General features: G+C 37.9%; 1 protein-coding gene across 3 annotated transcripts in view; it reads right to left on the reverse strand.

Annotated features, from left to right (window-relative positions):
* Positions 1-7961: 7961 nt before the first annotated feature.
* The window catches only part of CEP41 (centrosomal protein 41), a 41514-nt gene continuing 32720 nt past the window's right edge, over positions 7962-16755 (reverse strand). For all 3 annotated transcript variants that reach the window (XM_081286497.1, XM_081286499.1, XM_081286498.1), the window contains 6 exons: positions 14020-14164; positions 11878-12029; positions 11417-11484; positions 10252-10366; positions 9578-9793; positions 7962-8926 (listed from right to left, as the gene is read on the reverse strand). In XM_081286497.1, the coding sequence (XP_081142623.1) occupies positions 8778-8926; positions 9578-9793; positions 10252-10366; positions 11417-11484; positions 11878-12029; positions 14020-14164 (845 nt within the window). In that variant the 3' untranslated portion in view covers positions 7962-8777. The remainder of the gene's footprint in view (positions 8927-9577; positions 9794-10251; positions 10367-11416; positions 11485-11877; positions 12030-14019; positions 14165-16755) is intronic.

Raw genomic sequence — 16755 nt, forward strand, 5'->3', positions numbered from 1 at the left:
ACTGTGGCAGTATACTAGTGACTAGCACCACGGCACACAGAGTAACCCAGCTTTTTAAAAAATAAGACTCTACTTTTTCGCTCCTTTCTCCATATTTCTTAAGATGTAAATGTGGAGCTGGGGTCACTACCACAGAAGTCACTGGGGACGCTGGTGAGCCTGGACTAGGGTCTGGGTGAGGATGGGGACATCTCCCCGAATTGGCCAGCTCCGATCTCAAGCTGCCTCCAGCTCTACTGACTTGAATCTTGTCTTTTTCACAAAAGGTGGTCTGAAAGTCAACTTTTTTTTTTTTTTGTCATTTTATGAGGGATATGAGGGAGTTTTCATCTTGGAGTTCTATTTTAATAGTGCTTTTGCTACCAAACATTCTGAAAAACAAGAACAAGGCTGACTATACATACAGTATATATAAACTGCATACATAAGTTTATGAGACAAGGTGAGGTGTTTGGGTATCTATAGAAGGATAACCTAAAGATTTGAAAATATTCCCTTTGTGTTATGTTTTGGGAAACATCCTCCTCCACCCATACAATAATATTGTAGATCAGGACTGGGTTTGTGGCTTAGTAGTAGAGCACTTTCTAGCACATGAGAGGCTCTGGGTTCCATTCTCAGCACCACATAAAAATTAAAATAAATAAATATAAATAAAATAAAAGTATTGGGTCCATCTACAACTAAAAAAGAAAAAATTAAACAAAACAAAAGAAGATCGTAGATCAGCTCAACCTGTTTTCACTGCTTAGTTTGGCCAAGTAGGAAGACAATCACCTTTTATTTAATAAAGCCTGGTAAGAAAAGAAAATTTAGTAAGATGACTTTAGTAATAAATCAATTAATATCAATCATAATAAATGCTTATTAAATGGAGACATGGAAGTTATGAATACTTAAAAATTTTTTCAACTGTGGGAAGAGCTTTACATTTTGTTTGCAAACATTTTTATCAAATGTAAAAATTATGAATAAAAACATAAAATAATGCATTTAGAAAATATCATAACTTACATGAAAATATTAGTGATATTGAGGGGGTTAAAAGTACAAGTAAGTAAAGGGAGGTTTAAGGAAAAGACTAACAGTTCAAAAGATAAATAAGCAATTCCCAAAGCAGAAACAGAAAAAGTAAATGTAAGAAAGATACTGATCCTCAGTGATTCCTTGCACATCAAAGAAAAACAAAGTTGTCATTTTTCTCTCATTGGCTTGGCTTAGAATAAAAGACTGATGACTCAGTGTTATCAACGGCAGGAAGGAGTAAGGACAGTCACATACTGTCAGTGGGAAGATAAATTTGTGCCACTTTTCTGGAGGGCAAATTTGGCAATATAAGACATTTATATATATATATTGCTTCTTTGACCCAGAAAATCCACATGGAAGAATTTATTTTATAAAAACATTTGGACAAGTTAAAAAATATGTAGGCACAAGATTGGAATAGTAAAAAGTCAAACAAAAAGGGAAAAGAATGTAAAGAACAATCAGTATTGATTAGTATGACACACGCCCACGACGGAATAACATCTCGAAGCAATAAGATCTGTGTTGACATGGACAAAATGTTCACAGCACTTTAAGAGAAAGAAGCTGGCTACAGGTGGAAGCATTCCAAAACTGGATTGTGATGGCTGTGCAATTCTGTAAATGCATTAAAAAATCCTTACATACTTAAAATGGGTGAATTTGACAGCATATGATTTGGACTTAATATAGAGTGAGTTTTTTAAAAAAAAATAATTTGGTCAAATTAGGAATACAAACAATAATAAATGTTGGAGAGGATGTGGAAAAAAAGGAACACCTTTATACTCTTGATGGGACTGTAAATTAGTATAAGCACTATGGAAATCAATATGGAGGATCCTCAAAAGACTAGGCATGGAACACCATATGACCCAGCTAGGTATACTCCTAGGTATTTATCCTAAGAAAATAAAGTCATCATACTACATATTTATAGATGAACAATTCACAATAGCCAAACTATGGAACCAACCTCAGTGTCTCTCAAGGGATGAATTGACTAAAAAAAAAAAAATGTGGTATATATACACAATGGAGTTTTATTCAGCCATAAAGAAAATATGTCATTTGCAGGAAAATGGATGGAACTTGAGAGCATTATGTTAAGTGAAATGAGCCAAACTCAGGAGGTCTAGGGTCATATGTTTTCTCTCATGTGCAGAAGCTAGAAAGGAAAAAGGAAAAGAAAGTTGCAGGGAGCAGGAAACCACATGAAAATTAAAGGGAGATCCATAAAGGCAAGGGACCAGGGGGAGACAGGATGGGAAGCAAAAGGGAAATACTGGGGAATATCAGGCCAATTATATTGTGTTTATATATGCATATGCAACAGATGCCACCACTATGTACAACTATAATGTACTAACAAAAATATGGAAAAAATAATTTGACTGTTGAGTATGAATCCCATTTTTGTTTAAAACAAACAGGTGATACTCAGGACATATCCCCCCCATAATAGTGCTAGTAGATTTGCTCTTTATGATTTTCAGAATTTCTTAGAATGAGCTTTAATAATCAATGTTTATTTGGGGATGTTTATCCCCAAAGCACACCAGATAATGAATCTGTGCACAAAGCTGCCCTAACATCCTCTTCTTTTCAATATCAAACATCTGAATGGGCATCTTAGTCTTTGCTCAGATTCTTTTTAGAATTTGTCTAATCTCACTTCTTCTGTTCTGGCCTCTTATTTCACCATCTTTCCCAGAACACTGCAGTTTATCTTATCTTCAGAAAAATTTACACTCCAGATATAGCTGGAAGTAGCAGTGTTACTATCAGAACAGGGATTACTGAGGTCCCCTAAGCCCTTCCCTAAGCACTCTGCTGTAGTCCCAGTGGAAATTCCCAAGAGCCCTTTCTGCTCACATTCAGTTCCCTTCACAATCTTGGGAATTGATTATGCTAACGCCTATTCTCCAGGGCCCCTCAAAGATCTTTAAGTGAAGTCATTTTATTTCTTCCTTACACCACTACAGATGATTCTCAAATGTCGCCTGGGGGCGGTTGGTGGTCCACAAGAATCTTTCAGGTAGTCTCCAAATTAACACTCAGATATGCACCTCTAGTTCTCTGGCTTTGGCCTGAAGTTAAAATTGAAAAGTCATTGAATAAGATCCAGATATGACCTCACTGATCCCTCATCCAGTGCAGAGCTATTCATCATCCTGGCGATTGTTCTGCAAGGGCAAGTGGGACTAGGTGGATCTGAGGATGCACAAGGGCTCTGGTTGGAAGGACTATGGGAACATCATTTCCTGAACACACTAAGATCCAGATGCTACTTTTAGAGGAAACTGGTATGACCAACCCATACATTCAGAGTGGTCAGGCCAAGGAAGGTCTCTGAGAAAAGAACAGAGCACACATTATATCTGAAAAACTGTCAAAGGGTAATGAATTCTTCCCCAAAGCTTTCAGGATCCGCATTAATTTGGCAACTCAAACTGCGAGCATCATCTAACAACCCCAGAGACCAAGACTGCCAAGTGTTTATTGCCAAAGTAAAAGGAGAAAATTAAAAGTCTCTGCTTAACCACAGCTGTGGTATCAGCTACATTTTTAGAACAGTGCAGTGGAAATAAGGGCTTTGCTGACATGGGCTGCAGGTTTGCCTCTGTTTCCCCAGGAAACTCAGGCCTGTGGTCATGGGTCAGTTTTCACAATTTATGTTTCAGCCTGAATTAGAAACATCATGACAAAGGAAAGAAGAGATAGACACAAAGCACATCAAGATGGTTTATTAAATGGATAGTTCAATCCATCTGGAAAACAGCTTAATCCCCCACCCCCCAATCTAGTTAAAAGTTTGTAACTCTCATTCTTTAAGTAGAAGACATGGGTGTCCACTGACAAAATAAACCTCAGAAACCCTGGATCAATTTTCTTTTAAGATAGGACCCTGTCCACTGACATATTCAGTGGAAAAAAACATATTATTCCAGGGCACAGGTGTTTTTAGTTCCTAATTTTCCACTGCCTTTTGTGCAGGTGGCAGGAGGAAGCCTTCCTGAGGAATCTCAGTGATGAGGAGGGAAGGGAAGCCAAAGGCAGGCTACATTTTCACTGGGAAACAGAGGTACTGCCAAGGGGGACCAAACCTGGCTGTGCCTACCCAGAGTGGGAAGCTCAGGGTAGAGTGCCTACGAGAACATGCTCTGCTGTCCTCAGGCTGGGTCCTAGCTTCCCATCAACTACTCAATGATTCAGGGTGAGCTGCTTCATTCCACTCAAACTTTAGCCTCCTCAGCTGAAAAGGTAGACACCAGCCTCACAGGACTGCTTGAGTTAAAGGAGTCAAAACACATTGGAAGGACTATGGGAACATGTGAAGCACTGTGTTTGCTCCTCCATACACATATAAATAAATAAAATAAAGGTATTGTGTCAATCTACAATTAAATATGTACACACACACACACACACACACATACACACACAAAATGGAGTATCTGAAAGTGCTACCTAACACATAGTAGGTGCTCTATAAGTGTCTGATAGTATCTGGAAAGCTTCAAGATTCGGAAAAAATCTCTCTGATGGGGATGGCAGCAACTTAGAAGGCTACTGAGAAGACAGTGAAAACAGACCTGGCAGGTGGCAGTCAGCCAGGGAACAACTACCCAATTAGCCCCTCTGAGCACCTTCCACAGAGGAAGATCCAAAAACCAGATGCACAAGGGGACAAAACAAGCTTCCTAAGCCTCCAGAATATACAGTGGCATCGAATGGCCACCATAATGGACTTCAGTCTTGATTTATGTATTAAAGAACACTTACTTAAGGGCCACTGTCACAGAATTGGTGATCTGCACCCTCTAGGAGATTATTAAGGTCTAAGTGATTTCAAAGGGAAGACACAGTGATCTCCTTTAACAGAATGTAGTTCATGAGTCAATAGCATTTAATAATCGATATCTTGTGGGCCACACATTTTACTAGGTGCCTCAGGATGTTACACAAAGAGAATTTGCTTTTGTATTCAAAACAACAATGATCAGTACCAGAAAGTGACACCATGAGGAGATCATACTGTGACAAATACAGTTTTGTCAACACAACAATATCATGTACCCTGTTCTGTCAGAATTTTGAGATGGACAATTTCTACCATTACATTTCTTTATGTGATAACTGACCTGGATACAAATTTAAGAATGCCATCACATTAATTCCAATAATCACTACAAATCTAGGGAAGTATTACTAGCCAAATGTATTCTGAACACTTTTTAAAGCACAGTGTGTCTTATTTTTGCTTTTATATGAAAAATATATTTGCTAATCAAAAAATTGGACTGCATGTATTTAACATGCCCAATGTAATTAAACTTATAAATTATAATCCACATGTTTCTTAGGTTTTGGAAAAGGAAAGTATTATGAGACATCTTTGAAAGAGATGTGAAGAAAATAAACTCACATCAAAGACACTGAGAACATTCAGTTTTGGAACTGGAGAAAGAAAGGATCTTAATGATTATCTTCAGAGTAGAGCCAGAAGGTAATCATGGATTTGAATCCAGGTAGACAGAAATTAGTTATCCCCCTAAAAAAGTCAAATAAAATAAAAGACAGACTCTGTAACCAATAAACAACATGACAGAAACTAAAACCAACACAAGAAAAATCACCTACATATTTCTTCCAGCCTAGGACTCTGGCTTCACTTATATTCCACGAGGGAATTACAGAAGAAAAGGTTTTTGTTTTGTTCTGTTTTCCTGGTGAGTAGCTTAAAGTCTTAAGAATTTTTGTAGAATCTAAACAGCACCCCAGGAAAAGTCCCTGAGTGACTAATGAACATTATGTGTTCTCTTTTAATCCTGATTTATACCAGGTCCAATATGATTGTGTTGGTTCTGGCTTCCTATTGCAGAATGAATGAAATGAAAATTACTTTTAGGTCATTTGAATCATTCTATAGTTTTCAACAGACTGAACCTGACATTATTACAGCCCAGGAAGTTCTCAGTTTTTGAATGAGTCCTGCAGCTTTCTTCCCCCTCCTTTTCTGTCTCTCTTTTCCCCCTTCCCTCTTTGTTTCTTGCTTCCTTCCTTCCTCCACTCTTCTCATTCTGACGTACTCATCTCTTTGAGGCATCTAACATATTATTAAAATTTGACCATCACTGACGCACAGTAGAGAGGTTACTGCACGTTGGTAAAGTGTCCTCCTTCTCAGGGGTCTCAGGCAAGGGCAGGGAATGAATGCCCAGAATACTGACAAGGAAGCTGTGACATGATCTGGCCATCAGTCCCTGCCTGAGCATGACAGGAAACCAGGCCTTCTGACCAGAGAGTGTGTCTCTGACTCTATTTGGAATGATTTCCTGATTCATTTATACAAAGAATATATGCCTTTCTAAGAGATGCAGGAAAAAAAAGGTACTATTTCCAATCACTCCAGTCTCCTGGGGCTCCCTCAAATCATCCTGACAGGGAGGAAGAGAGAAGTTGGCAGATTTCAGCACATTAATAGCAAACGACAAATTAGTAACTATGTAACTATGTTCTTTAATCTTCAACATTCATAATTGCACAAAGTATCACTGATCATTTAAATAATACATGTCAAACAATCTAATGAAGAAAGGAGTAAGGTACAATGTTAAAAGCAATAGCTTGAGCTTATAAAAAATGTCTGATAATAACATTTAACACTCAAAGTGCAGAATCTTGACAGGTCTTCTGAAAATTTTAAGTCCTTACCAATAGGGCAAAGCACAATAGATAAACACACACAAATATATTCAACCTGCTCCATCTCTCTGCTGAATACACAGCAATTCTGACTTCCAATATATACATAGTGTTTCTAACATATGAAGCTGCAACTGCAGAACAGCAACAGGGGAAACTATCCTTTACTTTCAAAATAGAATAGGGTGGGATAGTCTAGTCTCCTGACTAGCCAACTTTAAAATAGCATAACCAGAACTTTGTTACAGAGAAAAATATTTTTCCTTAAAAATGTATATGTGTTAAAGATGGCTGAAAATATTGTCCACGCTAGGGGAAAGTTGAGTGTGGAAAAATCTGCATTTTTCTATCTATGCCATAAAGAAAATAAAAAGCCAGAGCATTCTGGCATTAGCAAAAGGCTGAACTAAGTTCTCAGGCAATAAATTTATGGGGAAACATGACGGGCTTCTCATTAAAGCTATGTGTACATTGGCTGAATTTTATACAAGATTCTTGAATCTTGTGGAAAATTGGGCACGGCTTGACATCTGAACAATGTCCCTGGTTTGTTTGATTTCTAAAACATCGGAAAATGTTGCACTTTGAAAATCAAGTAGAGAAGAATAAACACACTCTAAAACAGAACTGGGCTGCATCTGACTTATTTTTCCATATGTCTGCATGAAATATTTATTACGTTTATTTCTCTTACAAACACAGCCCCCACGTTAGAAATACTGCGGAGGTTTTTTTTGTTTTTTTGTTTTTTTTGGTGGTGAGAAATAGTACTTTTAAGGCAAATCTTACCCAGCAGCAGTAACCACCTAAGGATAGGCAATTTTCAGTTGGCTTTCAGAAGCTGGTTGCCATGACGAAGAACACAATTTATTCCTTAGTCCCTTATCACAGCTACGATCACAGACCATAAAAATTAACAAGGCTCTTTTCCTTTTCTGTATGATTTCAGAGCTCCTCATCCTTACCTGAGGTCTTTTGTTCCCCCAATTAAATAGAATGAATGTCAGTCATCTAGCAATTCAATTAATGCTGATTCAAAATTCCGGCCAAAACCAGAATCTATAATCACAACCTCCTAATCACAGCTCAGTCATGAGAATGAAAAGTAAGCAGGAAATTGCACTAATTACTCAATTAGACTAATACTGTCTTTTAAAGCAAGGGCTTAAGGGTTGTCAGCCTGACAAAGGACTTCAGAGTCCTCCTCACCTTGTGTGTTCCTACTCATCTAACGCAGATGAACTCCATCAGGCAATGGAAATTTACAACTGATATACAGACTACAAGTGAGGGACCGTTCTGGTGGCTTCTAGGGGTTCCCAACATAGGCCTGTACAATGGCCAAGGTGATCCCTCTTCCCAATGTGAAGACAGGAGAGTGCACACCTTTCTGGCCCCAGGAAACCATTTAACAAGGGGGAGTGCTAAAGAAAAGTAGTGCTTCTCTACAAAATCTTAAATTAAGCCATGCTCACAGGTACCAGACTCTGAACTCCCAACAGAACCACAGCATGTTGGGCAGAGCTCTTTAGAAAGCCACTCACACCTGGTGTGGGCCTATGGGTGGCTGGAACCAAGGCTCATACACACCCTGGGGACTGTTGCCCACGCCAAGCCCACCTGGAGAAGCCTTCATGAAATCAATAATGAACAACAAAAAAACTGGTTGGGAATAACATACCAGCAGATGTGACTGAAATATTTACAAAACAACACTGGATATAGACCAAATAAGCTGGACCTTATTTAAAAGAGAGAGAGGTCCTTTTTTTCCTATTTAGTTTCAAAAGACTTAAATATTCTGTAAACAATAGGGAGGACACTAGAGCCTGTCATGCCTCTGGTTTTTGTGGTTATCTGTCAAAATCCTTCCCGAGCTGGCTGCAAGGAGAGGAGGGGGAGACAGGGAGAGGGAAGATGGCCTACCCTACATGGCATGGGCTTTTCTCTACAGCGGTTCTGAAAATGACCAACTTGGGAACTGCACAGGGATTCTGAAAGGAGGGGAAACATTTATTTGACTAAGTGAGATAAAGTCTTTACTTCCAGGGTTTGCCTTGCAGGTGGCCACTGCCAAGTGCTCGGGGGTTCGAGTGGCCAGCAGGGATCCCAGTGGGCAGGTTCTGACTACTGCGGGCACTAGGCACCTTGGAGTCTCTTCCAGAGGAGTTAGTTTGGTTCAGCCGGCCTGGAGGAAAGAAAAGAGGAGCTGAGCAACAAGAATGATTCCAGGAACAATCCGCCAAGTATACTTTTAAGCTAATGAAGTCCTAGTCTACCACCACTTTTAAGCTAATGAAGCCTGGTGCAGCATGTACTTTGGGCCAATGATGACCTATTCCTCATCCTTGAGATCCACTTGCATTGGGGAAGAGGGGAGGGATGGAGTGAAGCTCAGATAGCTTTTTTGCTTTCTCACTGTTATCCCCAACAAACCGAGTCTCTCATTTTTCCTTTGGTGGAAAGGGGTACAGGATGAGGGGTGATTAGAAGAAGGAAAGAGGGACAAAGGTAAGACAGAAGGACAAACCAGAAAGTGCTGGGTGGTGACTTAAATGTACCCAGAAGCAATGGAAGGAAAAGAAAACTTCCTGAGAAGGAATCTGAATGCCTTATGCTGCGCTCAACCCTGCCTGAGATGCACCCTTTGACTGATAAATTCTTCTCTATGTCTAATTCTTACCACTATCAGGGGTCACCCCTACCTCATACCTGGATCAGCCATATTTTCAGATAGTTTAAGAATCTGAATAGGAAAGTGAAGTTTTTCATATGATGAGGGAATATTTCAAGATACAAATCTCAAGTTTCACAGAAAACAAAGGTCAAAATATCTTACTTGGATTGTCTGTGGGACCCTGATCCTCTTCCAGATAATATCCTATCTTTTTTAAGTCTTCTGGGGTAAATCTCCATTTGTTCTCAGCCAGTAGGGGTGGCACTTTGGGGCTGGATCGTTTCCGGGCAGAACCAGGAGGTGGGGCCTGCTGGCAAGATGCTGGCAGGGAACCAGTAATCAGTCCTTCTGGGAATTTCTGAGCTAAGACTTTTAGACCTAGACATAGAAGAGCATCAAAACAAACAAACATAAAACAAACAAAACAAAAACAAGATTAACATGGTAAGGCCACATCAAACCCTGGGAAAAAAAGCCTGCATGTCTCCTAATCTTTGGTCACCAAATTGAAGCCAACACAAGGACATGAAATCTTTCCTAATGGTTTCACCATTAAGCAAATTACACCAGAAAATGTTACACGGAATGTTCTGAGAATTCCTCAAGAAATCCTTTTGCTCAAATCTTCAGCATTCTTCCAGAGCCCTGAAGCAACACTGTTATTTTAGGAATTAAAAACATGTGCAATAGAGCTAAAGGACAATTCACATAACTCCTAGTTCCTTTGAGAACACTAAATTCCATACACTGAGAAGAAAAGGTGATGGGGTGGGTTGAAGGACTGTGAGTCCACAGATCTATCTTTTAAGTCCCAAGGAGAAGGTGGCCTTGCTCACCTCCAGAAAGCATGAAGAGGTTTTCAAACCCCCGCTCACACATGGTGGTGGCCGCCTGGCTGGCCAGTCTTTCGTCGTCGTCATACAGAATGATGATCTTGCCGTGAGCATTTTTCTAAAAGATAAGTTAAGGATCCAGGCACTGAGCTAATGCTCCTAGATTATAAGAAACCCCCAGGGTTCTTCCTTCTGAGTTCAAGAAATGTCAGAGGAGTCCATTCTTACCCATCACAGCAGCAGTTACTGGATATTTCCTGTCATGGAAACCACATGAGCTAGTTTTCTTCTCTTTTGTGAACTAGTATTACCATAGTCTGAGACAGTACTATTACATACCTTATTTACACCCTTTGGTTTTTTTCATCCCGGGAAGTAAATACTATACACTCTAGTATCTATTTTACAAACAAAGAATCTGGAAAACTTCTATATCCAATGTATTCACTGAAGTCTTCCTTATAATAGTAAAAAGGTGGAACCATCCAAACGTCCAAAATAAAGGAATGGTTTAATAAATTATAGTAAATATGAAGATGAGATAATATACAGTATCAAAAATGGAGTTTACAAAGAGCTTATGTTAGGATGGGGAGACATGCTATAATAAGAAGCGGAAAAAAGCAAGACACTATACATACAGTATGGTTTCAACTTTGTAACACACACACACACACACACACACACACACACACACACGAGAATCCAGAATAAAATATACCAATAATATAACAGGAGCCAATGCTCCAACTGTGTGATTATGGGAGATTTCCATTTTCTTTTTTATATTTTTCAGTATTTTAATTATTTTCTACTTATACAATTTTTGTGAATGGAAATTTTTTTTTAAATCAAAAATTTTAAAGGAGAAAAAATTAAAATAGAAAAATATTTATTTCTTAAGTTCTACTTGGGTAAGCTTTCTGGTGGGACAATATCTTAGGACTACCTTTCAACAGATCATAACCTTTCACCTAATGTTTTTTGGCCCAGTGCAGCATGGTTTGAAAGCATCTGCCTTCATCGTCAAGATTCTAAGCAACAGTTAGAAATCCAAAGTCTCAAATATGCTAACCTGACAGCCTTCTCACCAGGAACACGTTTTATGGTACATTTGATTCTTGTAATCCTCATCCTATCCAACTCCTTAAAATACAACAAAGGATACATATTCAAGAATATCATTTGAATAGGGGTTCATCGTTCTAGACAGAGTTGCAATTGGGTAACTGTAAGCTGTGAAGAGAAGAAAATGTTTAGAAGTCTGTAGCTCTCAGTACAACTTGGCCCTAGTTCCCAGCTGGTTTAAAATTTAAGAGGTAAATACATTTTCAAAATCATGAGCCATAAACCTAAATACACTGGGGAATAAAAAGAAACAGGACATTATGAACAAAGAATGAAGCTTCACTTCACTGTTCACATTTAGTACTGGTGAGCCCTGAGCCATTTGAGAAGCATCAGCAGCCTCTCTTAGAGCACATAGTGGAGCCAACCTGAGAGGTTTCCATAATGGATCTAGTACACACACGGACTCCCTGTCAATGCTGGTTGTGGTTCAGCCTGCCTGGACTCAAGAACAGGCTCTGTTCCTGGGAGTGAGGTACTATAAAGCCCTCTCTCTCTTACCTCCAATGATGTGGCACTGCTGGTAAGAATCTCTATCACGAACATCTAGCAGCAGGAAGGGGCAGTCAGAATAAGGTTTGTCTTTGGTGTTAGGCTCTGCTTTCTTCACTAGCCCTTTGTCTAGATCCAGTTCCCCGACACCACTGATGACGCTGTAAGGGGAAAAAATAGGTCAGGAGAAAACAGTTAGGGTTTGGTGGCTTAAAGGTCAAATGCATTTAGAACAGTGAGATGAGTGCTCAATGTCTTTTCAAAAGGCACTTCAAAGGAGAAGGTAAATGAGTACAGTGTTCTGCTTCTGAATGCAGGATCCTCTGGATTCCTATTCTATCGTCCTGGACCCCAAGAGGGGATCCATGTATCCATAATTACCTCCAGACAATGCCTGGTGATGACATGGCCAAGGGGGTATAAAGTGTTGGGCAGCATACAGAGAAAGAAAGAGGGGAACAGTTAATTCCAAAGGATTTTGAGGAGTATAAGAAAGCAGAACAAAGATTGATAAGGACAGGAAAAAACTAAAGGTGTTTCTGTGCGTATTACATATAAATATAAAGTGGCAATAATATTTTATATATTTCCTATATAGCCAAACACCACATAATGACATTCTGATCAATAAAGGACGGCATATGCAATGGTAATCCCATAAGATTATATTGCCTAGTCATATTGTTGCCATTTTAGTTTGGTCACTGTGTAAGTACACTCTATGATGTTCCTACCATGACAAAATCACCTAACTACATGTTTGTCATAATGTTCCATCATTAAGTGACATGTGAATGTACTTACACAAGATACTGAACCTTAAAACTTTGAACAGTTAGTTATCTGCACTTATGTCCATTTGACATATTACAATGTTGAAGCTGAAGAGGTTTTTATATTTAGTGGCATTCATATAAATGAGACAGGAAGAGCTGGGATTAAACTGAGAGATTCATTACTGACAGTTCTATTTCTAAGGTCATCTAACTACTAAAATTAGTTGCCATCTTAATATTAGAGAGGAAATGTGGTGAAAACATGAATCAAAGGACTAAGACGATGAGGTGTTATGAACAAAATGGCAAGTTGTGAGCATATCTGCAGTGGACTGAGAAGATGGTATTTGTTGTCCTAGGAATATTAAGACACATATGCTAAGCCACAGTTTAGTATGTGGTGTATTTCCTTTTCCATCACAGCACATCAAATTCTGCATTTAAATCTAATAAACACTATGACTATATCCTATATAGTGCAAATTTTGTTGAACCAAAGATGAAGAAACTCTCTTTCATATAGAACTGCATCCTCAGTAGAAGTCCTTTAGGCCTATCTTTTCTTGAATGCATTTTTAGAGTCTTTTCACAGTAGAGATATTGATGATGGCAATCTTTTTCTAGTAGAACCTAGTTTCTCTAGTAGAATCGTTTTACCAGTAGGAGGGATGAATATATGCTAAAAATCATCTCCAGTTCTATAATCAGTGGTTAATATTTGTGAGAAAGTGCTACATGAAATAGAGCCCAAGGAATAAGAAAAACCAGTCATGTGCAATTTAAGAATCAACACAAATTGCTGCTTTCACTCTCCTTTGCTGTACTCTGGGCTTTATTTTTCTGATTTTAGACAGAGCAATTATAAGCAGCAGTAGGCAGAAAAGGGGGTGAAAATCCTACTCTGAATGAAAAAACAGTACTTATAAAGCTAAGTATTAATAATAAACTTACTACAAAAGGGCTGAGAATGGAACTTGGGAGGGAAAATGAGTATTCTTGTATTAATATAGTCAGTACTGGGGACTGAACCCAGGAGTGTTCTACCAGTGAACTATATTTCCCATTCTTTTTTATCTTTTATTTTGAGACAGGATCTTGCTAAATTGCCTCCAATTTGTGATCCTCCTGCCTCAGCCTCCTGAGTAGCTGGGATTATAGGTGCATGCCATTGTGCCTGGCTAATATATTCTTATATTAATTCAGTAAGACTGCGGTGAAAAAGATTAAGGAGATGGCATTTAAATAAAGAAAAGTAGAAGGGCCAGAATTAAAATATAGGACCTCACTACTGGCAGCTCTGTTTCTAAGGTAATTAAATCACTGAAATTGGTGTTTAGATTAATCTGAAGGTAAAATGTGACTTGGATGAGAGTACCTCTGAAGAGTGGAGCGACTAGAGTCCCCTGCTCCCGCACTGTTGATGAACTGGACTGGGCTGGGTGACTGCTCACCCGGGCTCCCTTTTCCGTTGGTCCTGGCAGCAATTTCAGCATCGGGGTCTGAAGTTGCAGAATCATTGTCTAAAATTTGCAAATGAGACAATTAAATTTAACCTCAGAATTTGTACTTACTTATATTAAGTAGCTCCACAGAAATGAAGTCAAGAAAAGAAAATCTTATCACCATTATTAAATTTTTCTAGAAGTTGTAATGCACAGGTTCTCAAAATGCAGAAGACCCCAGGAGTCCCCAAAACCTTTTCAGTGGGGTGAAAACTATTTTTATAAGATGCTATTTCTCTTTTTTACTAGGTTGATATTTGTACTAATGGTGCAAAAGATTTAGTGGATAAAACACTAGCTCTATCGAGAATAAAGGCAATGGTACCAACCTTTACTAACAATCCCATTTTCACTCTCATGTGTGCACTCACAGAAAATAAGTACAGCAGTCACATAAAAAATGTCCCTGATAAACAATAATAATTAATAATTTTATTAAATCTCACTTTAAAGTGAGTACACATCTTTTTAATGTTCTGTGTGATGAAATGGGGAGTCCACATAAGTCAAGTATGCTACATATGTCACTGCCGTGGTTATCTCAAGAAAAAGCATCAGAGTGACTGCTGAGCGGCAGCTGAGCCAGCTGCTTTTGCTGTGGACACCTTTTTTGCTTAGAAGGAAAACTGACAGGAAAGCTCTTGTTATTTACACTTGTGTATTTTGTAGACATTGCCTCAAAAATGAATTAAGTGAGCCTGTCAATTCAAGGAAAACAACGGATGGTATTTGTTGTCAATGATTAAATTTTGAGCAAAACCCAGGATTTTAGAAACTGTATTTGCCATCGGGCACTGAAGTATGAGGAACTGCTTCCCCATACTTATAGATGTTTCTGGGAAAATAAATGGTGAGATTAAAAATGTGATTTTTTTGATAGTGTGTAAAGAAATATGTCAATATAAGATGACCATAACTCAGTGAAATGATATTTTCCAAATGACCACTGCAAGATATAAAATCATGCATGGGTAAAAGATTCATTGAACGTGCAAAACAGACCAATGGATTTCAATGTAACCAAGTGTGAATGGTTCATTGATTTAGATTCTACTTTACAGCTAGCCTTTAAGAAATGACAAGTTGTCAAGTTTTAGTGTAGTATCAATTAAAAATATCCAGAATTATCTGAAAAGGCTATTAAAATACTCTTCCTCTTCCAACTACAGGTCCATGTGAGGCAAGATTTCTTCGTGTACTTCAACCCAAATAGTACATTACAACAGACTGAGTGTAGAAGCAGATGTCAGAATCAGCTGCCTTCTATTAAACCAGACATGAAAGAGATTTACAAAATATGTAAAACAATGCCACCCTCTCTGTAAAATTTTGTTTTAGAAATATAGTTATTTTTCATTAAAATGCATTTTTATGGGCTCGGGATGTGGCTCAGTGGAAGAACACATGCTTAGCACACATGAGGCCCTAGGTTCAAACCACAGTAACATACACATTAAGTTTTTGTGTTTGTAATGGGTTTAATATTGTTATTTTTAACTGAAATAATAAATACTGTTTAAGTTGTCAGTTTAAAAAGTTAGCACACTAAATATTAATAGAAATAATCTATATAAACCAAGGTTCTTTGAGGTCCTCAATAATTTTTAAGAATGAAGAAGGACACTGAGATAGAAATGTTTGGGAATTTGCAGTTTAACCAATACAAGAAGAAAGGAAACAGAAATAAGAGGCCTCACTTAAAAAAGGATATGAAAATTTAATATGCCTATGATATGATCATATACCTAGAAACTTCAAGAGAATACAGACACTAAACATGTGGTTAAGATTTTTTAAATGCTAATAAATATTTTTCCTAGGTATTTATTTGAACATGAAAAAAAATCACACAGTACCTGCAGCTGTGAAATAAACTCTCATAGAAATAAACCAAAACAACTGTAAAGGATTTATAAAACTTACAGGACTTAAGACAAATTTTACTTAGGGGTCTTAAAGAAAACCTCAATAAAGTAAGTGCCACACCTTGCATATTTCTGAGTGGTTGTCTAAAGGTGAAATGGTGTTAATCCTTTTCAAACTTAATTTTTATCTTGTAATACTAATCACAATAGATTTTGTAAGTGGTGCTAGGGATTGAATTCAATCTAGACAAGTGCTCTACCACTAAGCCATATCCCAGCCCTAAAAAAAAAAAAAAAAAAAAAAAAATGTAAAGATGAACACACACACACATACATAAATAAAATTAAGGATAATTTCAACAAACTGCCTTATCAAATAAATAGTAACATAAATGATCAAAATAGTACAGAACTATAACAATGGAATATAACACAGAACTTGGAAACAAATCCTAGAACATACATAAAAAGTTAAAGATGCACAGCTCAAATCAGTGGGTAAAGTGAAAACTACTAAATGGGTGCTGGAAGTATTTCTCAACTATCTGAAAAGTGTCTAATTTAGATAATCACCTTGCATCATATACCAAAATATATGACAGATAGTTTAAATATAGAAAACACACACACACACACACACACACACACACACACAAACACCCCAATAGAAGAAGATACAGGCAAACACTTTATCTTATTTTGGAGATTATTAGTCTAAAGCAATAAAAGAAAACACAAAAATAA

Source organism: Spermophilus citellus (assembly GCF_964194105.1).
Source record: "Spermophilus citellus genome assembly, chromosome: 3".
Classification (NCBI taxonomy): domain Eukaryota; kingdom Metazoa; phylum Chordata; class Mammalia; order Rodentia; family Sciuridae; genus Spermophilus; species Spermophilus citellus.